The 27,009-nt window shown below is 37.3% G+C and overlaps 1 protein-coding gene across 1 annotated transcript in view; it reads right to left on the minus strand.

Annotated features, from left to right (window-relative positions):
* The window catches only part of LOC103272182 (calcium-binding mitochondrial carrier protein SCaMC-1-like), a 48,048-nt gene that overhangs the window by 10,166 nt on the left and 10,873 nt on the right, over positions 1-27,009 (minus strand). The window contains exons 3-6 of the mRNA XM_008069665.2: positions 23,911-23,998; positions 22,211-22,322; positions 10,961-11,119; positions 4,270-4,422 (exon numbers count right to left, since the gene is read on the minus strand). Of these exons, the coding sequence (XP_008067856.1) occupies positions 4,270-4,422; positions 10,961-11,119; positions 22,211-22,322; positions 23,911-23,998 (512 nt within the window). The remainder of the gene's footprint in view (positions 1-4,269; positions 4,423-10,960; positions 11,120-22,210; positions 22,323-23,910; positions 23,999-27,009) is intronic.

A 27,009-nucleotide genomic window follows, 5' to 3' on the forward strand; every position in this document is an offset into this window, starting at 1 on the left:
GTAGCAAAAGGAAACAAAACAGCAAGCGTAAATTTACGCAACTATGAGTGTATATGTATATATTTTATCCTAACAAGTCTACTCTAAAAATCAAATAGTAGCTGTCACACTCTTGAACAAGGAAATGCAGGGCTGCCAAGATGGCGGCCATGGGCTGAAGCAGACAGAGTTTCGGTAATTAACGAAACAAAAGAAAACGTTCTGCCTGGCTAGGGGCAGGGCAACAAAACTATCACAGTAATTTAGTTTCTAATCTTAGCCCTAGGGGAAACAGCTTTCCAAAGCTGACTACCCAGTCTACCAGGAAATAGAAGTTAAAAAATATCTAGAAAGAAGTAAAACTTAGAAAGACAGAGAGAAATAATTCTGCTATGCACTTTCCATCAGGTGTATTGAGATTTACTTATAAGTTTTACTGCCATGTATGCACACTGGTCACTAATCACACGCCAATATTATAGGTATAACTGATGTCCTATGTCAGAGGCGATCTTCCAGATGGGCCTTTACAGGCCTCAACCATGTAGCTATAGATGTTGGCTCCCAACACATGACTTCAGTAAAGTTTCAGGACACAAATCAACATTCAAAAATCAGCAGCATTTATGGACACCAACAATGTTCAAGAGGAGAACCAATTCAAGAACACAATCCCATTACAATAGCCACAAAAACAAAAATAAAATACCTGGGACTACATCAAGCCAAGGAGGTGAAAAATCTCCACAACAAGTACAAAATACTGCTGAAAGAAATCAAAGATGACAGAGACAAATGGAAAAACATTCCATGCCCATGGATTAAAAGAATCAAAATTGTCAAAATGTCCACATTGCCCAAAGCAATCTGCAGGTTCAATACAGTCTATATAAAACTACCAGTGTCATTCTTCACAGATTAGGAAAATCAATACTTAACATGGAAACAAACAAACAAAAAAGAGTCTGAATAGTCAAAGCAGCCCTAAGCAAAAAGAACAAAGTCAGAGACATAACATCACATTAGTGGACTTCAAACTTTACTATGGGGCTACAGTAACCAAAACAGCATGGTATTGGTACAAAAATGCGCAAATAGACCAAGAGAACAGAACAGAGAACCCAGACATAAAGCTACAATCAACTGATCTTTGACAATTCACAAAAATAAACATTGGTGAAAGGATATTCTATTCAACAAATGGTGCTGGAGAACCTGGCTAACCACATGCAAAAGAATGATGTCGGACCCCTTCCTTTCACCATATACAAATTGACTAAAGATGGACTAAAGACTTAAATATGAAACCTCAAACTATAAAAATCCTGGAAGAAAGTCTAGGAAACACTCTTCTGAACTTCAGTCTAAGCAAAGAATTTATGACCACGTACTCAAAAGCAAATACAGCAAAAACAAAAATTGACAAAAAAACAAAAGAGCTCTACACAGCAAAATAAACTATCAACAGAGTAAATAGACAACCTACAGAATAAGAGAAAATATCTGCAAACTATGCATCCCACAAAGGACTAATATCCAGAATCTATAAAGGAACTTAAATAAATCAACAGAAAAAACACAAATAACTTTATTAAAGAGTGAGCAAAGGACACAAACAGACACTTCTCAAAAGAAGATACAAAGTCATGGGGAGACACCTCTTATCAACAAGGGTGCCTGAACGGAGCATATTTGTATACCTAACCCTTAACTGTACCCCACAATATCATTAAAAAATTGATTAAAATAAAAATAAAATAAAATAAAAATAAATAAATAAATTTAGTTACATAAAAAAAGAAGATACAAAGTCAACAAATGTTGGGAGCCAACATCTATAGCTACATGGCTGAGGCCTGTAAAGGCCCATCTGGAAGATCGCCTCTGACATAGGATATCAGTTATACCTATAATATTGGCGTGTGATTAGTGACCAGTGTGCATACATGGCAGTAAAACTTATAAGTAAATCTCAATACACCTGATGGAAAGTGCATAGCAGAATTATTTCTCTCTGTCTTTCTAAGTTTTACTTCTTTCTAGATATTTTTTAACTTCTATTTCCTGGTAGACTGGTTAGTCAGCTTTGGAAAGTTGTTTCCCCTACGGCTAAGATTAGAAACTAAATTACCATGATAGTTTTGTTGCCCTGCCCCTAGCCAGGCAGAACGTTTTCTTTTGTTTCATTAATTACTGAAACTCTGTCTGCTTCAGCCCACAGCCATCATGGCGGCCATGCATTTCCTTGTTCAAGAGTGTGACAGCTACTATTTGATTTTTAGAGTAGACTTGTTAGAATAAAATATATACACATACACTCATAGTTGTGTAAATTTACGCTTGCTGTTTTGTTTCCTTTTGCTACATTATTCAAATATAATAGTTACTATACGATTTATAAAAGAATTAATGATGAGGTATTAGCTTAATAGGATATAGCATAGTATTAAAGTCCAATCACTAGATCATATAAAAATTAAAGTTTAGACAGATGAAACATATGAATTATAGCAAAGTTTTGTAGTTTAAGAATAAGTTTTAACTGAGTTATAAGGCATTATGTTAAATCATAATAGGTTAATAGTATAACTGACAGTTAAGTCATTTAACTAAACTTATAGATTATAGTATAGTGTTAAGTTGATAATATTAATCGTTAAAAATATTGGGAGTCAGTGAACTTGAATTGAACCTAGAGTTAACTTAGAAAAGTTTTTTGTATTAATCAGGGTATAGAACAAAGAGTATAATATGAATGATTCATTGAACATTATGGAAAACACTTTGAACGATTTGTATTGAAATTGTGTACCTGTGACCTTAATGTAAGCACGGCAGGCATCATGGAATTCGAATTGTTTGCTTGGAAATTGCAGATCTTGTGGTGGTCTTGTGATGCATAGTTTGTAAAGCACGGAACTTGTACGCCCCTAGTAAGTGATTATCACACTGTTGGAGGGTATAGAAAATGGTATATAAGTTGGAAGGAGTCCGAATAAAATTTGGCTTCAGTCCTGATCAAACTGTTCCCAGAAGAACTGCCTCCGAGTGGTCTCTTCTCGCCGTCCAGATTCTCTGGTGCATGTCCTAACCCAGCCTTGGTCAGTGCTGGTCACCGACAAACAAATATATCAAAAAATACTCAAAATTACTAATCATCAGAGAAACCACAATGAGCTACCATCTCACACCAGTCAGAATGGCTACTATTATGTCAAAAAACAGATGCTGGCAAGGTTGTGGAGAAAAAGGAACACATACACTGGTGGTGGAAATGTAAGCTAGTGCAGCCTCTGTGGAAAACAGTTTGTAGAGTCCCCCAAGAACTAAAAATAGATTTACGATTCAACCCAGCAATGGAATTGATATATATCCAAAGGAGCACACATCATTTTACTAAAAAGACACCTGCACTCATATGTTTATCACAGCACTATTCACAATAGCAAAAACATGGATCCAACCCAGATGCCCTTCAATGGTGGACTGGATAAAGAAAATGTGGTATATATATACCATGGAGTACTATGTGGCCATACAGAAGAATAAAATCATTTCATTTGCAGCAGTATGGATGCAGCTGGAGGCCATTATTCTAAGCAAATTAACACAGAAGCAGAAAAACAAATACCTGATGTCCTCACTTATTGAATGGGAGCTACATGCTGGGTACACACGGGCAAAAAGATGTGAACAGCAGATACTAAGGACTCTTAAAGGGAGGGGGCAGGGGCAAGGGTTGAAACTACCCACTGGGTACCATGCTCACCATTTGAGAAGCCCACATCTCACCAGTGTGCAATATACCCAGGCAGCAAACCTGCACATGTATCCCTTGAACCTAAAATTGTAAAAAATGGCCAGGTTCAGTGGCTCAAGCATTTTGGGAGGCCGAGGTGAAGGGATTGCCTGAGCCCAAGGGTTCAGAACCAGCCTGGGCAACAAGGCAAGACCTCATCTCTACAATAAATCGAAAAATTAGCCAGGCATGGTAGCATGCATCTGTAGTTCCGGCTACTTGGAAGGCAGAGGTGGAAGGATCGCCTTAGCCCAGCAGGTCGACACTGGGGTGGTCATGAGCATGCCACTGCACTCCAGCCTAGGTGATGGAGTGAGACTCCAACTCAAAAAAATAAAAATAAATAAAATAAAACAAAATAAAATTGTAAAAAATAAGCCAAATAAATTTTCCTTTTAGAGGTAATACTGAAATCCAGTTGTTTAAAAACAATTTACTTTTAAAAATATAGATAAAAATAAAATACAATTCCACAGACCATAACAATTTACCTGCTCATAGGCCCCAACCTTGAGTGCTGTCTCTGGCGCAATTTTTAAAACGTTTACACCATTTCCTCGCCAAAGAGAAAGAATTCCTCCTTCCTTTAGCATCTGTTCAAAGCCACTAATTAATCTCATTTTCCTTGACTTCAAGCTATGAACCTGGAAATGAACAGCAAATGCATTTATTTTTAAATTCATTCTGCTGGCATTGTTATTGCTAATAATAATAAATATATATGCATAAATTTATGATCTGAAAATCATTTCAATTTTCCTTCAAAGACACACACAATTGAATATTATTTTTTGTCCCTAAATACATATTTTAATCAATCTAATACATCAAAGAAAAAAAGAATAACCTAAGGACAACAGAAGTAACTACCACAGAATTTCAGCATAAACAAGATGTGTGGATGTTACAAAATATTACGTACAATGTCATCAAAGGGTACATTAAAATATATACTAAAAAAGGGTGGATGAAAATACATCACAGTTTCAAAGGGGATTCTCCTGAGAAGCAACATGTTATGGGTTGAAAATGCTCCCCCCAAATTCACATGTTGAAGACCTCTCACTTTCTCAGAACTTAATTTGAAGATAGGGTCTTTCTAGAGCTAATGAAGATAAAATGAGGTCATCAGGGTGGGCCCTGGATTAACCTAACTGGCATCCTTATAAAAAGGGTAATGGACAGAGATGCAGCACACACAGAGGGAAAACAGTGTGAAGAGACACAGCTTGCCATCTCCAAGTCAAAGAGAGAGACTGGGAACAGACTCTTCCTCGAAGCCCTCTAAGAAACCAACCCTGCCAACACCTAGCATCCAGAATTGTGAGATGATACATTTCCGTTACTTAAGCCAGTCAGTTTGTGGTGCTTTGTTATAGCATACCTAGCAAACTAATACATGAAGATTGTGGGTCATTTTTTAAATATCTTCCTTTATGCTTTTCTGTATGTTTCCATTTTCTAATATAATAATAAGGAAAATGTTATTTTTAAGAAAGTGAAAGTAAAAGTCTTCCAGTCTATAAGATAAGATAAAAATAATGGGAGAGCAAGGCAAAATGGGCATTTCCATCTCCTGTGGATAGAACAAATCTGAAAGGCAACACACATACAGCTTTAAAAATGTCATTATTTAAACTAGGAAATTTTCTAAACAAATAATCTTAAATGTTAAAAAAGTTTCACAGAAAATGGTGTTCATCACAAAATGATGAACTGCATAAAAAGAGGGATTAAAATGACCTACATGTCTAAAAATAGGAAAAATGATTTTAAAAATTAGTACATATCCACTGGAAATACTGCATACTCACTAAAAACTGTATTTGAAGAACATGAAGTAACCTGAAAACATGCTCATGTTACACTGTTCATCACAAAAACAAAAAAAAAGAATAAAAATTATTCTTAAAACTAATCACTATCCTGTAAAAAATGTTTTTTTAAAAAAAGAAGTCAGGCTCGGTGGCTCAGCCTGTGATCCCGCGCCTTTGGGAGGCTGAGATGAGTGGATTGCCTGAGCCCGCGAGTTTGAGACCCGCCTGGGCAGCAAGACCTCATCTCTACAATAAATCAAAAAATCAGCCGGGCGTGGTAGCGCATGCCTGTAATTCTGGCTACTTGGAAGGCTGAGGCGGAAGGATCGCCGGAGGCCAGCAGGTCGAGGTTGCGGTGGCCAGGAGCGGCCCCTGCACTCCAGTCTGGGCGACAGAGTGAGACTCCAACTCAAAAAAAATTAAAAATAAAAAAATTTTAAAAGACAAGAGAATGGCCAGGCTTGGTGGCTCAGCCTGTAATCCCAGCACTTTGGGAGGCTGAGGCAAGTGGATTGCCTGAACCCTCTGGTTTGAGATCAGCCCAGGCAACTTGGTGAGACATCATCTCAACAATAAAATAAAATAAAAAATTAGCTGGGCACCTATAGTTCAGGCTACTTGGAAGGCTGAGGTGGAAGGATCGCCTAAGCCCAGCAGGTCGACACTGGGGTCGCTGTGAGTCTGCCACTACACTCCAGCCTGGGCAAAAAACGAGGATAATGCACTAAAGTGCTAATAATGGTAATTTCAGGTGTGAGAAAAGAAATAACTTTTCTATTTTCTACTTTTCCATTTTCCAGGCTTTTCTTAGTAGGCATATATATTCACTTCACTTTAAAAGCACAGTTTTTGAGTAAGATGCAGTGGCTCACACCTGTAGTCCAATCTACTTGGGAGGCTGAAGTGGAAGGATGGCTTGTACCCAGAAGTTTGAGGCTGCAATGAGCTAGGATGGCATCACTGCACTCCAACCCGGGCAAGAGAGTGAGACCCTGTCTCAAAAATAACAATAATAATATAATAATACAAATTTTAAAAGCTCAAACAAATAACTACAAAAACTTCCTATGTGGCTTTGCAGTGTTAACAGTGTTATTTATTCATCTTATTTCTTTTTTTTTTAGCATGTTTTTTTTTTCATTTAAAAATGTTTTTTAATTATAAAGATGTGGGGTACAATTCAGTGTTAAGTATACAAACTGTTGGGAGCCAGCCATGGAGGCCTGCCTACTGACAAAGTCCAGGGGCCTGAAGACCCCAGGTCGCAAAGCGAACCCAGGCAGCTGAGACCCTTTCTTCTTCTACTTTTGTTATTGGTGCAGCTGAAAAGTTCTGTACAGTCTGAGGATGGAAAGCAAAATTCCACTCACGCCTCCACTACCCTTTGCAAAAAGGCAAGAGGAGAATTCATGAAAAATTACCTTCCCTTCATTTGAATTCCTCCCTAGGTTTACACGTCCCCAGCCTCCTGGTATTAAACCATACAATCACTTGATTAAACATTGTAGTTGGGAAAATTGTAAAAAATCAGAAAGTGCTCGATTTAATGTTTGTCAGGGAACTCACTGGCCTTGCCAGGAAATTATCAATAGAGATTTTAAATATCATGTGCAGGTAGATAATCACTTGTAAGATTTTATTTCTTCTGACTGGCAACTAATTGGAGAAATTTGAGAAGCTACAGTTTGTATTTTTAGGAAGAGTGCCAATGCAAAAATTACATTTAATTTCTTAATTTCTACATGTGGTGTATTATGCTTAAAAAATTAACAATCACATAAATATTAGAGCACCCTTGCCTTTACTTCCCTTTGTTAAGGAGGCTTGTAATTCTGGTGACTTGAGCCCAAGAGGCCTTTTGTTTTACAACCATTAAAGCTCATTCTCCCTGGCAGGAAATAATTAATGCAGATTGTAAACACCAGGTGTGAAATTAGGGCAAACTAGTCAGGCCAACTTGTGGCTAAGAAACCTTGAAAATGTTGTTTTACCCCAGCTAGTTCCAAATTGCTGTGTGAAGGTCACAGGTATGACTTGTTAATCTGTGTGATAACTATAGTGCTTAGAACTTGGTAGTGATTTATAATGTAATAGTTATAGGAATAAGTAACTTTTGTATGGACATTAAGAAATGGTAATCATTAAGAAATGTTAGAAGTTTATAAAATTTATAGTTAATGTTTAGGATGATAATGTTTTAAGATCAAAACAGGATGAACAAAGATACATTGCCTATCCGGTCCATTAAATTGTAACTGATTGCCTTGGAAACAAAAAAACATGTAGGGTATGAAAGGAGTTGGAAAAGACAATAAATCAGCATTTGTCCTGCTTGCAGCAGAGTCAGTGTCCAAGTTTTCTCTCCTGCGCAGACGCCGTCCTTCTTTCAGGAGACCCAGATCCACTGGAGCCGGACTCTGGCAACAAACATTGATTATGCAGGCACCCTTGTTAGTGAGGTATGCCCCTCCCTCCCCTAGCAGTTTCCCATTACTGCCAAAAGCTTTCTTATAGTATTATAATTGTTCAAGGTTCGCTTATGAGTGAGAACATATGGTACTCTTTACAAAAAAGACAGTCATCTTTTTTTAGCACTGTGTACAGGCATTATGCTAAGCACTTTTAAAAATCATAATTAATTTTTAAAATAACTCTGGTATTATGATCTCCATTTTACAAACCCAACATGGAGTGATCAAATAACTTGCCCACAGTTATCAAGTAAATCTCAAACCCAGGGCTCTTTGACTGTCAAGTCCCTGCATTAAAACTACATTAAACCTCTGACCATAACACATATGTCCATCCTTATTTCTCACAATTCCTTTCCAGTTGTGTGAAGCTCACACAGCAACACCTCCATCAACAGAGGGCAAGTTCTAATGAACCCAGTTCAATGTCAAATATATATATTTAAAAAACCATGAGGCTCAATCCAGAACAGCGTGTAAGGCAGACCCCTTCCTCCTCTCCCATCTCCCTCTCTCCATCTCTCCTCCCTGACTCCCCTCCTCTCTTTCTCTTGCCTCTCATTATATCGCTCTTCTCACCTGGTAACTAATTTTTCACCTATCATCTTCCCTCCTCTTTTTTCCCACATTCTCTCTATTTTCCTTTCCTTTTCTTTCTATCTCCAGTACTCCTCCTTCGCCTCTCTCTGTCCAGCTCCCTTATTCTCTTTTTTCTTTCCATATTACCCTATTTGCCCCAAACTTTTTCTCTGTCTCTAGTGGGTCCTTCTGACCCATTTTTGTACCCTTGGAGAACTGACCATGCTTTTCCTATGTCCTTACAATTCTCATATATGGGAGGTGACCTAAAAAAAAAAAAAGGAATTATCTTTTTTCTTTTGAGGGAGGGCCCTTTGTAGTACACTCAGAATTTATTTGTTCTTCTAGATCAAATAGTCAACCAAAGTTTTTATCTGGAAACTTTGAAAGGTTGCATCACAATTTGCAGAAAAAAAGGGTCCCAAGTTGTGGCAAACAGGTGAGTGGTTCTCCCACCATGACAATATACCTGCCCATGCTACACTGAGTGTTCAATAGTGTTTGATCAAAAACAGCATGACTCCGTGCCCTAATTCACCCGATCTTACCCCCAAGTGACTATTTTTGTTTCCCTGGATGAAAAGTCCTCAAAGGGAAACATTTTTCCCAAGTCATCCTTCCTTTTCAGCCTCCCAACAGGCAAAACAAAAACGGCAGAAACACTAAAAGGCATTAAAATGGTCGAGTTCAAAAGCTGTTTTGAGCAGTGGAAAAGGCATCTTGATAGATGTACTGCATCAAACGGAGAGTACTTTGAAGGCGACTGAAGTTTAAACATTTAAGAATAAATACACAATGTCTATTTTTCCAAAACAGCATACACTGGGCACACAGCAAATGCATGGTCTTTATTTTTCCTCTTGGTTCCTCTCCCATCTTTCTCATCCGGGTGGTAGCACTGATCGCCCCAAAGTGAGCCCTATGAAGTGCCTGTATCTTTTCCCTTTAGAACTCATTTTTACTTTTCTGACAAGCCAGTTACTGAGGAGGCTAAATTTTACTATTTCTACCTGGAAAAGAAGGTTTTCAGCACCTGCTCTTTCCTAACACCTGACTGAATCTAGTCAACTGACTGAACAAAATGTAGGTCACACAGAAAGATGGGGGTTGTTAGCATCGAATGCCACTCAAAGTGTGTTTCCTGCACTTAACCTGTTGGATTAAAGTCTTTATTTCCACTGGGTGCATTATCCAAGATACCACCATATATCCGTGTGAGAAATAACAGACAGAGGGGAAATGGTACTTACTCCCCCTTGGTGTTCCCACAGTACTATGTACATTCTCCGTCTGGGAATATAGCATTTATATCACATTTGAGTATTACTTGCCTAATTATCTGTGTTCCCAGGTAGATTACCAATTCTCTAAGGACAAAAACTATGTCTGCCATACTGCTACAGCCCCAAATACCTATTAAATTATCTAGCATGTAACTGACTCTAATAAGCATATGTAGAAGGAAGCCTTTTCTCCCCTAAAAGCTATCCTTCTAATGGCCTTTATTTTCCAAAAATGACACATCTACATAAATTTAGTTCTTGATTAAGATGAATCAAATTTTTTAAAAATAAGACAGAAGTATAAATAAATGGTTCTTAAATATGTAACATTAAAGTTTTTACACAATTAATTCATACTGTATAACAAAAACTTCATAATCCATTACCAAAATGTTACCAATATTGCCACAAAAAAAAGATAATAAGACACTTAACTACACACTGAAATTCACTAGACTGTGGATTAATTTGGTACCTTGCAGAGAAAGTATTTAGCAAATATATATTTTAATTGTGGATTTTAATTATGATACTTAACAGACTAAGCCATGTACTGTTTGATAGCTACTGTTGACTATCCGTTATTCACTGAAATAAAGATAATTAGACAAGATATAATAACAAACTCTAAGTACCTTATTTTCTACCTCTTAGAAATATTCTTAGTATTTATGTGGTCGCATAGAACCAAGCTATTATGTTGGTGCCAGGGGTTAGAGAAAACCAATAAAGAGACTAATGATGTCTTCTCACTTCTGTCTTCAATTTAGTTATATTTCTGAAAAAAACTTCAGACAGAGTGGTTCTATTATTATTTCAATTAAAATTAATTTGAATTCATAGTAACATCTTTAAGAAGATTAAGAAATCTTTTAATATTGAAAATAAGAGAATTAACATTTTCAGAAAAACGTAAAACTCTAATAAGAAGTAGTATGAAATGTGCCAAAATGGTAACAAAATTGTTTAGTCCTGCCAAGGACATTACAAGTAACTGCATCTTCTATGGGGTACGAGAAGCGTGCGGACTACCTGCATCATAACCTTCAAGCGGTCAAAGGGCGCCGTGCACGTCCGAGCGACTGCACTGGCTATGCTGGCTGCCACCAAGCGCTTCCACCACTCGCCAGACTGCTTTTCCTGTTCAGTAAACTCATCTGGAATGGCTATGCTCTCTCCTATGTCAATTATCTGATAAATGGAAAAAAAAAAACTAGATAATAAAGAAAGCATAAGCAACTGATAAATTAAAACGGTAACTTTTTACAAGGACCAACAATTCAAATATTTTTTTCATGGTTCACCTCCTGTTATTGAAGATTGACAATTTTCTTAGCAAATGTACAAGACCAAATAACTTTTAATAACACATTCACATACACATTAATGTAAAATCAATTTCCAGTCAACAAGAATAATCATTAATTTAAAATCTCAAGCCATTTAGACAATATTTTCTGTGAAAAATGTAAGCCCTGAGTGCAGGGATCATGTCCTAGTCATCTACCATAGTGTCTGCCATAACCAAGAATAAACGCTTAATAATTTTCCCTTGCTTCATTTCATATTCTCTCAATCTCTTTTAATCACTTAAACCTAAGTCAGCATTCAAGATTAACATCTTTTATTCTTTGATTAACTTCATTATTTGCATTGACTTTTTCTTCCAATGTCAATCAGATTTCTTTTAAGAAGACCACACTCCAATGAGTTTTACAATTCACTTTCAGTAATCACATATGCTTTTGCTAAGACTACACTCATCTTTTCTAAATGTTGAGGCAATGTGCCTTGGTGCAGAAGTTAATTTCTGCCCTTGAGGAGATTACAAGGTAGTAAAAGAAATGGGAAAGAAACAAGCAATCATAATACAGAGTAATGTTTGCAAGAGCAAGGAGAACAAACAAAGATGTTTAAAGAAAACCCTACAGAGGCATTTAACAGAATGTGAGTTTTATTTTTTTGTGGAGGGGGGATGAGCGGAACTGTCAGGGAATATTTTCTAGATAAAGTAACTTAGAAGCAGCAAAGCCTCAACCTGAATCCAGGTATTCTGACCTCAGAGGCTACCTTCATGTCCTTACCACTATACTATCACCCTGTAGAAGTAGGGTCAGCTCTTAGGGAATGTTCTAGGCAAAGGAAATAGTATATTCAAAGACATTACATATTCTAAGAACCACAGATTATATGTTGGCATAGAAAGAGGGTAAAGGAAAGTGCAAGACCTAAGAATAATGTTGAAGTTTCTAGGTAGGTGGCAGGACCATCCAATGACAAAGGAAAAGAAGGTTTGGGGGAAGGATGCTGAGTAGTTTGTACAATTTGTGTTTGTGGTATCTCAAGTGATATTCAATAAATACTTGTACATGCAAAAGAAAGGTGTGACCTACAGACTATCAATCAGCCTATATTTAGTCACTCAACCTGGGATAGATAGTAACTAGAATTTCCTCCAAAAAAAACGTAGACAGTGAGGGTCAACATAGAAGAAAACTAAGCTATAAGGCAGACTGAGAAAGAGGGGAGACAGGCTGGAGAGGTGGGAAGAAAAAATCAGAAGAATGCCTACCAAGGAAAACAGATGAGGGGAACATTTCAAAAAAGAGAGGGGGTAGGATCTAGAAAATATCCATGTCCACTGAACTAAGAAATAGGGAGGTGGGCTCAGTGACAGAACTTCCATTGAGTGGAGGGGCAAGGCCAGAATGTAGTTGTTAGAAAACTGTTGTGAAGACAGATAAAAAGATAAGGCTGGCCAGGCTAGGTGGCTCAATCTGTAATCCCAGCACTTTGGGAGGCAAGTGGATTGCCTGAGCCTGCAGGTTCAAGACCAGCCTGGGAAACTTGGCGAGACCTCGTCTCTACAATAAATTAAAAATTAGCCAGCATGGTAGCATGCACCTGTAGTTCCAGCTACTTGGAAGGCTGAGGTGGAAGAATCGCCGGAGTCCAATAGGTAGAGGCTGTGGTGGCTGTGAGCATGCCACTGCACTCCAGCCTGGGCAACAGGTGAGATTCCAACTCAAAAAAATTAAAATATAAGGCAGCTAGAGGGACATGCAGCAGGTCTGTATGAGGGGGGACCCCCAAAACCGGAATTTATTTATTAAAAAGTGTGCATTTATTCTTACATGTTCAAACTTTAGTCACCTTTAAAGTATTCTCCATTTGATGCAATACACCTATCAAGACACTTTTTCCACTGCTCAAATCAGTTCTTGAACTTGTCGATTTGGATGCCTTTTGGTGGTTCTGCTGTTTTTTGTTTCACCTCTTCCGCATGGGCAAAACGTTTCCCTTTGAGGACTTCTTTCATCCAGGGAAACAACAAAAAAGTCGCTCTGGGTGAGATTGGGGGAATAGGGAGGATGGAACACAGAGATCATGCTGTTTTTGGTCAAAAACTGCTGAACACTCAGCGTGACGTGGACAGGTTCACTCATAAATCAGCCATCATGAAATGGGCAATGTGTTGAAAGAACCTCCAAAAAACATTCACAGAAGCTGAACACAGCCTCTCCCAACACTAGTTGGTATGCTGATGCCAATGGGTTCCTAGAACACTTACCTAGTGGGAGATGCTTGTACTACAAGGGGTCCACCTTCCAAAAAATAACTCCAGTTTTTTGGGGGTCTCCAAATTTTTTTCAATGGTACTAACTTAATTACGTTAAATGCTGTATTTAAATGCGTTGATTTAAAGACAGGAAATATCGGGGAAAGAATAAGGCCTCCGAGAAAGAGAAAAAAGGGATTCAGAGTACAGAGGGAAGTTTTTGTTTTAAAAGTAGGAACATCTATCTTTTACAGCAAAGAAGGAAACAGGAAATCTTAGAGGCCAATAAAGATACACATTTTTTAAGCATAGTGACAGAAATCGAAGGAGGTCTTAGTTGATGTCTTCCACACTCCTTTGCCTATCCCTGGTGAACAAAATGACAAGTCGATTGACAGGACAAAGGTGGTAGGGGGGAGGCTGAGGGAGCAGAACAGTTTGAAAGGGCCACTGAGGAAAATAGGAGAGAAACTGACTCGGTAAATGTAGGAGGTTTGTCAGGCAACACTGAGGTCCAAACAGGGGTGAAAAAACAGACTTGGTGACCTTTTTACTTGCCCTGCAGTGTTAAGCAAACTAATTGTAGATAAGGTGACTAGTTGGTCTGATACAAGATTTGGCATTTGCCAGATCGATTGTAGAGGACAAGTGAGTAATACCAGTAAAGGGCCATGTCATAAGAATAGCTGTAGCCATAAACCAGCTAATCAGAAAAAGAAATGAAAGCAAGAGAAGGCCGATACAGAAAGAATGAGTCAAGAGAGCAAATCCAAGCGATAGTCTGAGACCAGGCAAGGAATCTAAACACACAAGCAGGTCAGGAGAAAGTCCATAGGAAGAGGTGATGACTGCTTCAGTTCCAGTCAGCTCTATCTAGTTGCAGTCATGTGGGAACACAGATCTCGTTTATTTCTAATATTACTTATGTAAATCTTCTCTCATTTTTTCTTAGTAAATCCAGCTAAAAGTTTGTAAATTTTATCTTTTCATAAAAACCAAATTTCAATTTTATTTTTCTATTGTTTTTATCTTCTCTATTTTGGTTATTTATGCTCTGATCTCTGTTACTTCTTTCCTTCTGCTAATTTTGGTTTTAGTTTGGTTTTCTTCCTCTAGCTCCTTGAGGTATAAAGTTAGGCTGTCTGAGCTCTTTCTTTTTAAATATATGCATTTCTCTCTAAAACTCTTCTTAATACAGCTTTTGCTGCTTCCCAGAAACTTTGGTATGCTGCATTTTTGTTTTCATTTGTCCCAAGATATTTCCTAATTTTTATTTTGATTTATTCTTTTACTCATTGGTTGTTCAAGAGCATGTTGTTTAATATCCACATACTTGCAAATTTTCCAGTTTTCTTTGTTACTGATTTCTAGTTTCAGTCCATTGTGGTTAGATAATACACTTGGTATGAATTCAGTCTTAAATTTGTTAAGACTTTTTTTGTGACCTAACGTGACCTAATCCAGAGAATGTTCTATGTGAGCTTGAGGAGAAAGTATATTCTTCTGTTGGGAAATGTTCTATACATGGCTGTTAAGTCCTGCTGGCCTATGTGTTGTTCAAATTCTCTCTTTCCTTATTGGTCTTCTACTTGGATATTCCATCCATGACTGAAGTGAAATACTAAGGTCTCCTACTGTCATTGTATTCCAGTCCTCCCTTCAGGCCTATCAATGTTTGTTTATATATTTAGATACTCTTGTGTTGGTTTATCTATACATATATACTACGATGACATATATTTACATAGTTGTAATTGTACATATATACATATGTAATTGCTATATCTTCCTAGTGAATTGGCCCTTTTATCATTATATAATATCCTTCTTGGTCTCTTGTGACAATTTTGACTTAAAGTCTATATTGTCTGATATAGATATAGTCACCCCGTTCTTTTTTGGCTACCATCTGCATGGAATATCTTTTTCCATCACTTCACTTTCAACCCATATGTGTCCTTAAATCTAAAGTGAGTTTTTTATAGACAACAGATAGTATATCATTTTTTTTTTTAAATCATTTGGTCTATTTATTTAGACTGGAGAATTTAATCCATTGGCATTTAAAGCAAGTACTGATAAGGAAGTATTTACTACTGCCATTTGTGTACATTGTTTTCTGTTAGTCCTGTAGTTCTTTTGTCCATCCTTCTGCTCTTCCTTTGTGTTTTGCTGATTTTTTGTACTGATGTGCTTTGAATCCTTTCTCTTTTTCTCTTATAAATTCTATAGGTACTTTCTTTTTTTTTTTTTTTCTTTTTTTTTGAGTTGGAGTCTCACTCTGTCACCCAGACTGGAGTGCAGTGGCATGCTCCCGACCACCACAGCCTCGACCTGCTGGGCTCCAGTGATCCTTTCTCCTCAGCCTTCCAAGTAGCTGGAACTACAGGCACGCGCTAATTTTTGATTTATTGTAGAGACAGGTCTTGCCAAGTTGCCTGGGTGGGCCTTGAACCCGCGGGCTCAGGCAATCCACTTGCCTTGGCCTCCCAAAGTGCTGGGATTACAGACTGAGCCACTGAGTCTGGCCTATAGGTACTTTCTTTATGGTTATTGTGGTTTTTATATGGAATATCTTATAGTTACTATAAGGACTTCTACACTTCTATACTAGGGACTTCTAAAGAAAGTAAGATGCCTATTTCTTAGCCTGAGGTAAATATACTCAAGTTCATCACATAATATTTTAATTACACCTCTATGTTACTTGTACACATTTGTATATGTGCAATATACATCAATAATGAAAAAGGAATTTATAAATAGAAAAATGAAGTCTTCTCTGACTTCTGAGCCACAAAGCATGGATTACTGCCAGACCAGCTCTTACTTTCAGATAGTGGCACTTAATTTTGATAGAAGGAAGACTTAGTTCTTAGTTTTTACAACAGCAGAGAGAGAAAGAGAGATTGAGAAAGAGAATATGAGGAAATGAAGACAGTATACTAAATAGATAACTCTTTAGAAAAGACTTGCAGTGAAAGAATTCAGACACATAGGCAGTCCCTGGAAGAGGATACAGGGCCAAGGGTGTATTATTAGGATGGGAGAGACAGTGTTTTTGTATCCTAACAGAACTAACACAACAAAAATTGAAAAATTGATTGTGACCAAGACTTTTGTTTGAAATATCAGTCACTTTTTCTTTGTTTTAGTAACATGGCTCAGCCACATCCACATTTGAGTTTTGGCTGAGAACATGGCCACCCAACTAGAAGCTTCGTTTTACAAATGCCCTAGGAGCATGGTGTAGACATGAGTTTAACTTCTAGCCAATTAGATTGAAGCAGAATTAATATGTGCTACTCCTACTCCACATCCTTGTAAGCGAAGCAGTGGCCCAGCTTCCAGGAAATTTCATATGAGGACAGCATCTTGTTAAGTGGAAAGAACCTAGACTTCTCAAGAACCTTATGAAGCAGAAGGGTCCCACCAGCCTAAACCAGCTGGCTATTATATGATAAAGAAATAGGTGATCTTTAAGTCACTATCTTTTAGAGTGCCTCTGCTAGAGTGCCCTATGTCATGTAAAGATGATTCAGGAGAAAGCAGACAATAGCAGGAGTGAAGTCAGTGAGTCTGTAAGAAGGAGACCAAACCTAATGCCCAAGTGAGGGGCTTAACAGGGAAAATTTATCAAGTACGCCAAATTGAAACTGTAAAAAATTAAAACTATTAATCTCACAGTGTTCATTCCATTTTTAGATGTGTGACTGTGTTAGTCAGTTTTCACTAGTTTGTATGATAGTAGCAAGCAACCCTAAAAATTTCCATGGCTTATAAAAGCCAAGTTTCACTACTCACATTACAAATACTCCACAAACTGACTGTGGCTTTGCTCCATGACATCTTCTTTCCAAGATACAGGTTCAAAGGAAGTCTTTACATGTGATGTGCCTGTCTTGAGGGAGAGTGAAAGAGCAAGGGTGGAACCAAATAATAAGGCTCAAAATTTCTGCTCTGCCTTGATTTGTGTCAACTCCATTCACACTTCATTTGCCAAAGCAAACCTGCCATCAGTGAGGTAGGAAGCAAATTCCTACTACACAGAGATGCCAAAGAGTCACAAAAAGAGAGGGACAGAGGATATTTAGAACATATAATACAATCTACCTCACTTGTTATAACTTGGATTATAACTTGTTATAACTTGGCATTTTGAGGTATCCATAAAACTTCAGAAAATATCTCCTTGTCCAAAGAATTATAAAATCAGCATGTCTAGCTTAAGAAAACTACCTACTGGTTACATATCAAAAGATAGATCAAAGTTCTAGTCCAAATTATACTACTACCTGGTTAAATAACATTTATCAAATTTTAATAACCAATCATTTGTCTTCCTCTTTACTTCCAATAGAAAGATAAAGAAGTTTTTTTTTTTAAACTAAACTAAACTGGGACAATAGTTCTTTATCTTATTTTTTTGCATGGGGGGATCATTCTTTCTTCCTTAGGTTACTTCCCTAAAAATCTTCCTTGGTTTGTGGGGTTAAAAAAATAATACTAGGTCAGACGCAGTGGCTCACACCTATAATCCCAGCACTTTGGGAGGCCGAGGTAAGAAGATTGCCTGAGTCCACGAGTTCAAGACCAGCTTGGGCAACTTGGCGAGGCCTCATCTATATAACAACTCAAGAAAAATTAGCCAGGCGTGATGGCACATGCCCATAGTTCCAGCTACTTGGAAGGCTGAGGCGGAAGGATGGCCTGAGCACAGCAGGTCAAAGCTGCGGTGGCCATGAGCATGCCACTGCACTCCAGCCTGGGCAACAGAGTGAGACTCCGAATCAAATAAATAAATAAATTTTAAAATAATAATCATAACAACAGCTAATATCGGCTGAGTGCATCCTCCGTGGCAGGCAGTGTTCCAAATGGCTTTGGCTGTACTAATTCATTTAACTCCTTGCATTCAGATGTCCGCTCTCAGGGACACTGCAAATCTTGCAAGTCACTTGGATGTCCCATCTCAGGAAACACAAAGAGGCTGCTGGTGATTATACAGGACAAACTTATGCCAGCACAAATTTTTCAACAGTGTATGTTTCCTTAAAGTTTTCCATTCAAATTTCATGTAAAAGCAAATAAAGAGATGGACTATATACTGAAATATATGTTAGAAAACATCAGCCGGCATTACACAGAATGTGCAAAGTGCTTTCACAGTGGTACACAGACTGGACAATAAACTATATATTATTAATGTGGGAGGAAGAAAACGAGACTGCATTGTCTGCTCAAATAGAAAAATACCAGGTGGAAGACGTCAAACACATGACTACTGCACTACATGCATCAAAGAACCTGCAGTGCATGTCAGTGACTGTTTCACATGTTACCACCACATGTTAGGAAAATATAAGATATACAATTTTGTGGGGTTTTTGTCATAAATAAGTTCCCCAGATGTTCAAAATTCCATTATAAGCCAACTATCATTACAATAAAATAAATGGTTCTGACACTATAGTATTTAATATGAAGTGATTCATTTTTCACTATTTTGTCAAAAAGCATGGCCAAGTTGCTGGTAGGTGATCCGTGAGATCTCTCCAAGTGCAAAGGGTTCATGTTCATATCTCTGTGAGGTAGGCCCTAGCATTATTCTCCCCATTTTAGAGGTAAGAAGTGGAGTCACAAAGAAATTATATAACGTGCTCAAAGGCACATGGCTAATAAGTAGTGAAGCCAGTACTCTGACCTAGACAGTTTAGTCTGCTCTCAACCACCCGACTCAGAACACAGTCTTTAACGACCCAGTGATTCAAGCAGGGCCTAAGGGAAGGGAGACATTATATTGACTGTTTTAGGCTTGCCACTAGTTTAGATTTGAATCACACAAGAAAATAACATTAGGAAAGAAAAGGAATCCTCCTTTCACTAGGAGAGGACATCAGATATGAACCTGGAATCAGCTCCCTAAAGCAGTAGTGTGTACTGAGGCTTTGGAGACTCAGGGCCCCACCATCTCTCCAACTACTCCAAGAACACAGAACATACCAGATTTGTCACAGATCAATACATTACTGAATAGACCACTAATATAAAACAGAGTTAATGCTGGAACAAGTTAAGAATTTGGGGGCAGTTGACATGGAATGAATTTATTTTGCACATGAGAAGGACATGAATTTTGGAATGTTGGGGAGACCAGGGGCAGAATGCAATGGATTTGAATATGTGTATGACAACAAATCCACATGCTGAAATCCTAATCCAAATGTGATGGCATCTGGAGTCAGGGCCTTCGGAAGATAATTAGGGTGAAGCCCTTAAGAATGGGATTAGTGCCTTCATAAGATGAGACCAGAAAGCTAGTTAGCTCTCTTTCCACCATGTGAGGCATAGAGAAAAGAGCGCTCTCTGTAAACCAGGAAAGGGGCACTCACTGAGAACCCAACCTTGCCAGCCCCTTGATCTTAAATTGCCAGTCTCCAGAACGGTGAGGAATAACTGCTTGTTATTTCAGTTACCTAGCCTCTGGTAACTGGTTATGCCACCCCAGACCAAGACAAATATAATCACAATCACTTTCTAAAAAATATGTAGTTGAAATAAAGAAACTCTAAAATCAAGGTGGGAAAAATTAAGGTCCATTAAAAATACTAGGTTAATTTTTATTAAAAAAATCAGTGAGCGAGTATTTATTTTACCAGATCAGTATTATACTATATAGCTATCGTTATAAAAACAGTTCAATATTAGTATCAAAGAAACAATAGAGCAGAAAAGAAAGTTCAAGAAGATATACAAGAATATATAGAAGCTTTATATATGAGAAAGGTGGTACCACAAATGAATGTGGAAAGAATTAACTGTTTAGATTATATCGGGAAATTTTCTTCAATATATAGAAATAATAAAACAGAGTCCTACCTGAAACATACAAATGTGGAATACAGATGCATTAAAGATCTTAACGTAAAAGAGGAATAGAAGAGGTATTCAAACATAACAGAGCTAATAGGAGGATAGACAGAACATCTCTGTGACCAAGAGGTAGGGAAGTACATTTTAAAGAAGATGCCAAAATGGTAAACCATTACATTCTGTATGGATTTACTTACCAAAAATTAAGGATTTCTGCTCTGCTAAGAATATCATCGACAGAACAAAGAAATGAACAACACGTAAATGACATACTAGAAAAAAGCATTTGCAAGTCTAAGTACAACAAGAATTAATATCTAGAATAAATATATAACTAATGGGAAACAACAGGAACCAGACAGAAAACCCATCAAAAACAGACAAAGGATAAAAACAGAAAAGAACATGTGAAGATCTGCTATTTCTATGAAGAGATGCTCAAAATGTACTAGGGATTGAAGTAATGCACATTAAAACAATGAAGTATCACTTTATATCCAATGGAATGGTAAATATTAGAAAACTGAATAATATTAATAATGGGAAATAAAATAATAACCAAGCAACAAACAATATGCAAAGAAACAGAAACCTTCATTCATTGCTGGCGGAAATGTAGATTGGTCTAGCAAGTCATTCTGGGAAACAATATGGCAATAGTTCATAAAATTAAAACTGAGACTACCCTAGTAAAATGTACAAGTGCATATTTCCTATGACTCAGAAGCCTGCATGAAATTCTCTAAGGTACATAAGAGAAAAGCATTTTTTGTGTGTGGGGAGGTGGAGAAAGCCTAGAAGTCCATTACTAGGAGAATGGACAAGGAAGATGTGATAAATGCATACTATAAATAGTAAAAGGCAATAAATTAGATGAATATATAGCATCAAGGACCAATCATAAAGTAGAAATCAGATATGGACTCTAATACGATACTATCTATATAAATCAGCAACACACATGTGAAACACTGCATGCTCCCTAAAACATATAAAAATTCAAGAAGACAGATTAAATATATTACAATGAGTGCCTATCGCGATAATTAACATTTATTGAACATGCATTATTATGTGTTCATCCCTGTATTAAATATGCTAACTAATGTTCAGATTCAATTCTCAAAACTCTTGCTGTTATTCCTACTATAGAACTGAGGAAACTGAGGCACAGAGCAGGTTACGTAGTTAGCAGCAGATGGGATTCGAGCTGAGTCTGTCTGACTCTAGAGTGTGTGCTCTTTCCCCTTCCCTGTATGATCCATGGAGAGGAGGCAAAGACTCAGGAGGGCCGATGAGAAAAGCACGCCATGAACCCATGCGTAATGCATCCCCCTGCGCGTGAGATCCAAAAAGGAAAGGAAGTCTTGAACTAAAAGATCTCCTTGTTCCTTACAATTGCAAGTCAAGTGCTTATACAGAATAGCAGGTAGATTACCTATTTGATTCTTTCTGACTCTAAAACTGAAATTCTAATACTTGACTTTATATTTCCCATGATAGAAGATCTAATAGGACACATCATATCTATGAGAAAAGAAAAATATACCATTTTTCATTTTTCTAGGGCAGTCTAGCTACCATATCATAGTAATCAACTTAACACAAAGTAGGCACTTTCAGCAGATGAATATCTATGTTCGGTTCTAGGTTTTTGCAAAGAAATTGTGGGGCCGTGTCTGTAGATATAATAATAACATCCCCTGCTATCAGCAGAACATTATTAGGGGAGAACTCTGTAACTTTAGCCACTGAGGCAGCAAGTACTATAAAGGGAAAAAAGTATCATAATAACAGCTGTGACATTCAGGGCAAAATAAAAACAGAGCAGAATACAAAAGTAATCTTACACTAGAACGCTTCCAGAAACGAACGATATCAGTGATATCTGTTGCAGGATGAAGTAAAAAGTAGTACTTCCATTCATCCCAGTCTACTGTTATTGTCCCATCAGTATCCATGCTGAAATTAAAAAAAAAAAATAGTACTTACAACATTAATATCAAAGTTAGCACCATTTTAAAAATTAATGAAATACTTCTTAAATATTTATTGTTGGAGCCACTCCTTGGACTTCATGAATATCACTGTATTTTCATATTGTTTTTTAATAGACTGTTTTAGAATAGTTTTAGATTTTCAGAAAAACTGAGAAGATAATACAAAGAATCCCATAAATGAAAAAGCTACAAAGAAAATTTTGGCAAATTAAATCCTTCAGAATATTTTTTAAAAGGTTCTGTTTATCCCAGGAATGTAAGGATGAGCTAACAAAGAAAAAAATCTATAAATTAATTCACCCCACTAACAGATTAAAGAAAGATGTATATGATCACTTCACAAATCTAAACCCATTTATAATTTTTAAAAACAATCTCTTGGCAAAAATAGGAGAAAGGACCTTCCTTAAATGATGAAGATTAAAATTCACTTTTAGTGGTAAATATTAGAAGTGTTCCCTTCAAGATCAAGAAAGGGACTGGATGCCCATTGTTACTACTTTTATTCAACATCATTACAACAAGAATAGAAAAATTAATTGATCAAAGGTATAAGGATTGGAAAGAAAGAAATATAGCTACCAAAATTCAAAGTATTATATTTGAAGTTATCTTATATGACACATATGGCTTCTGACCTTCCACTTCCCCAAACCACAACTTATCAGGTTCTTCTCGGCTATAAACACATCTCCCACCCTTGTTAAAAACTGGAAGACCACTGCTTGAGACTCTTTAAAGTCACAGATACCATCAACCCTGCCATTCTAACCCAGTTACAATCTGCTCTATGCGAGGACATATCAAAGCACCAGACACTTGGCAACATTATGAGCAAATCCTGGTGTAATTTAAGGGATGAGCTGAAAGAGTAGGTTTGAGAACCCATATACCACCTCAGGAGAATCTTAGAGTGATCTCAGAGCTAAATTCACAAGTCAAGGGAAGTTTGAGAATGAGCATGCTACCACCAAGCCTGTGTGTTTAATTGGGAGATGAGACAGTGGCAGGTGAAGGAAGGGTGAGCAGGAAGATCCAGACAACATTAGGTTTCTTCTCCTCCCTCTGCCTTCCTCTACGCCCCGCTTCCTCGTGTCTTTTTACATAAAAGTGCAGTAGTTTCAACCACAGAATCCTTTCTTCAAAAGAAATCTTCCTGAAAGCTTAAGATATAAAACAAATGAATGCAGAACTGTTTAGTTCAAGCAATAGTGGGATGCCAGAAGCTCATTCTGACCTGGGTTCCCATCCCTTCTCCCACACACACACACAGAAGGGCCCACTAAGTACAGTGTGGAAGGCCATTACACTGGCAGAATGAGCGGTTTCATTTGGTTCCTGCTCCTTAAATGGTCACCCTAGGGAATGACTTTGCAAGATAATTCTGAAGGGACAGATTCAAAGTGAGACAGAATTAAGCAAATAGGAGAAGTAGGCTGGTTCACAAAGTTACAGAATAAGGGAGGAAATATCACATGTATGGCAACTAGTTTCTAACATGGAGTATAAAACACAAATAAAAACCATTAAAAATAAAGATAAGGGCTGACCTTTTCAGAATCGCGTCTGCCTGAGTTTCAGAAATATGCATACCCAGAGATTTCAAAGCAGCAATTATTTCTGAAGTGTCTATTACTCCTTTAAAAAATGAAAAAAAGTCAAGTTAAACTATCTGAAAGAATAATAAGGCAAAATATACTTAGAATGCAAAAGTCCTTAAAAGTCCACGCGTTTTATTGGTCAATAATCCCATATCTACAACTCAAAGCATAAAAAAACTCTAAAAACTACAAAACTTTGGGAAAATTGGAGACCAAAGTTGATTTGGGGGCAAAACCCACCTTAAACTAACATGAGGCATATGTTGTAGTCGATTATGTATCTAATTTAGTGTGAACATTCTTGTTTCACTGCAGTAATATTCATGTATATAACTGCATGGTAGCTCCCCATACTCCACTTGGAGTCTTACACAATACATCATATATGCACTGCATTATTTCTCTAAAATACAAATTTTAAATTTCAAAAAACAACTGGTTCTGAGAGTTTCCAATAAGAAATTATAGTTCTATAACAAATTCTTGATTATTGTACCTATCTGGAAATAAGTGTAAATGCTGATTCTAAAGATGTGATTCAGGGGCGTGAAAACAAGGTCACTCAATATTTTATAAGGTAAGATGTAAAAGAAACAACATTCATAAAATACAACACTAGGCTCTTTTAACACACCATATTCTACGTTAAATAACTCAGGCTCTTTTAACATACCATATTCTACGTTAAATAACTCAAATCAACTAATACATTTCATATAAGCCCACTGTGAATTTCATTCTCACATTGCTGGATGTTATGAAGAGAAAATTAAGTACTCTATATTCTCATCAAACTCTAAAACACAAATCTAATTATATCATTTTCCAAGTCCAAAAAACTTTGATACCTCCCTTGTATCAAGCAAATAGTTGAAGATATCCAATCTTTTAAAACATGAGGACATTTTTAAGTAAAAAAAAAAAATCTTTAGTGTCTCTTATTTGAAAGACACACAATGCCAAAGAGCTATTATAAATTTTTCACATCTTTAGTTTTTATTTATGAACCACAGCTGCGTACATTTATAAACAGAACACACATACATATGAGACATTCCTTATTTAGCCAATAGCCAAAGCCCTTTATTCATATATAGAATCTGAGACTCTTTGCAATGGTTCTGAGGCCCCTAGTGTTCCGAGCTCCACGGCATGGAATTTACTCAGTCTAGAAACCAGTTTCTTCAACTGGAAAGGCTGGACCTTTTGCTTTATAATCTTCAAACATTATACTCATCAGTTCAGTTTAATAATATTTAAAAATTTGATAGCCAAGAGAATCTAAAAATTAATAAATACTTCCAAAGAGTATTTGTATGTATGCACAAATTATCTTTAAATTATATCACACCATGCTAAATGTATGTTAATAGAAGAGTGATGGATAAAGTGCAATGGAAGGATAAATAATAGAGTGAAAAACCAGAGTCACCAGTGAGCTACTATAAAGGATAAACAAGAGACTACCAAAAAAACAAAACATTTCAATAAGAGAAACACTGTGCACAAGGTACACTTACTTAACAAAGATGTATTGCAAACCTACATATGGTATTAGAAAGCAGGACAGTAGGTACCTGGAAGAGATAATAATTTGAAAGGGGCACAAAAGAGATGCTTCTGAAATGCAAGTAATATTCTACTTCTTTTTTTTTTTTTTTTTTTTGAGTTGGAGTCTCACTCGATCGCTCAGACTGGAGTGCAGTGGCCACTCCTGGCCACCGCAGCCTCGACCTGCTGGGCTCCGGCGATGCTTCCACCTCAGCTGAGTAGCCAAAATTACAGGCATGCGCTACCACACCCAGCTGATTTTTTTTTTTTTTTTAATTTATTGTAGCGATGAGGTCTCGCTGCCCAGGCAGGTCTCAAACCCACGGGCTCAGGCAATTCACTCACCTCAGCCTCCCAAAGGCGCGGGATTACAGGCTGAGCCACCGAGCCTGGCTAATATTCTACTTCTTAATCTGGATGCTCTCACCTTGTATTTGCCTTGTGAAAAATCATGGAGCTTTTTTCATTTATTTATGCACTTTGCTGTATGTGCTATATATCAATAAAACTATTTCCAAGAATAGTAAACTGGGGCTAAACCTGAAATGCCATTCAACCAGTTCTGACCTTGTCTGATAATCTCCCAATTATGCCTTTGTTCAAGCTATTGTCTCTGCTCAAGAAACCCTTTCTTTCCATTTGTTTCTATGTTAACCCTGTACAAATCTAAATTGTCCCTAGGCACAATTAAGTTCTTCATGTATCACTTTTATAACAATTTCATAGTCTACCTTGTGGCAATGTATGTTTTGTGTTTCTGAAGACCTTTGCCAACACTGTTCCTAATGTACTAGTATCACATATAATGCTTAAATACTGTTTGATCGAACTAAAATACATTAAATAATCATTACCCTAAATACTCTAAAATTCAGGTGAAGATGGGGAAAAAAGAGGTAAAATGCAACTCAAAATATAGTCAAGGTCAATGGATTGAAAGGGACATTGCATGTTGTCTTCAATTACATGCAGCAAGAGTTCACTGAGAAAATGGACTGGAAACGGATTCAGTGGAAAGTCGTTATTTAGAATGGAGAGAGTTGCAACCACTCCAGCATTGTAATTCCAGGTGGACCTGCAAAATATTCCATTCCTGTACCTGTGATCTATTGCTAAGTAACAAACCACCCCAAAATTCAGTGGTTTGAAAAAAATGTATTTGATTGTGAGTATGCAATATGAGCTTGCTTCAACTGGTTGGTTCTGCAAGTCTGGCCTGGGCCATTCATGTGAATTCAGTTACCTGTTATCTGTAGTTCAACTGCAGTTGGCCAAGATGGCTTCAAACACATCCCTCATCTCAGATGAGAATGTACAACAGTTGGGGATTAAAAGGAGTTCAAGACCACCTGGGCAACATAGTGAACCCTCATCTCTACAAAAAATTAAAAACTTAGCTGGGTGTGATGGAATGCCCCTGTAGTCCCAGCTACTCAGGAGGCTGAAACAGAAGGATCTCCTATGGTGAGCTATGAGCATGACGCTGCACTCCAGCCT

This window comes from Carlito syrichta, unplaced genomic scaffold (genome assembly GCF_000164805.1).
Source record: "Carlito syrichta isolate Samal-C Ts95f unplaced genomic scaffold, Tarsius_syrichta-2.0.1 Scaffold312159, whole genome shotgun sequence".
NCBI classification, from domain to species: Eukaryota; Metazoa; Chordata; class Mammalia; order Primates; family Tarsiidae; genus Carlito; species Carlito syrichta.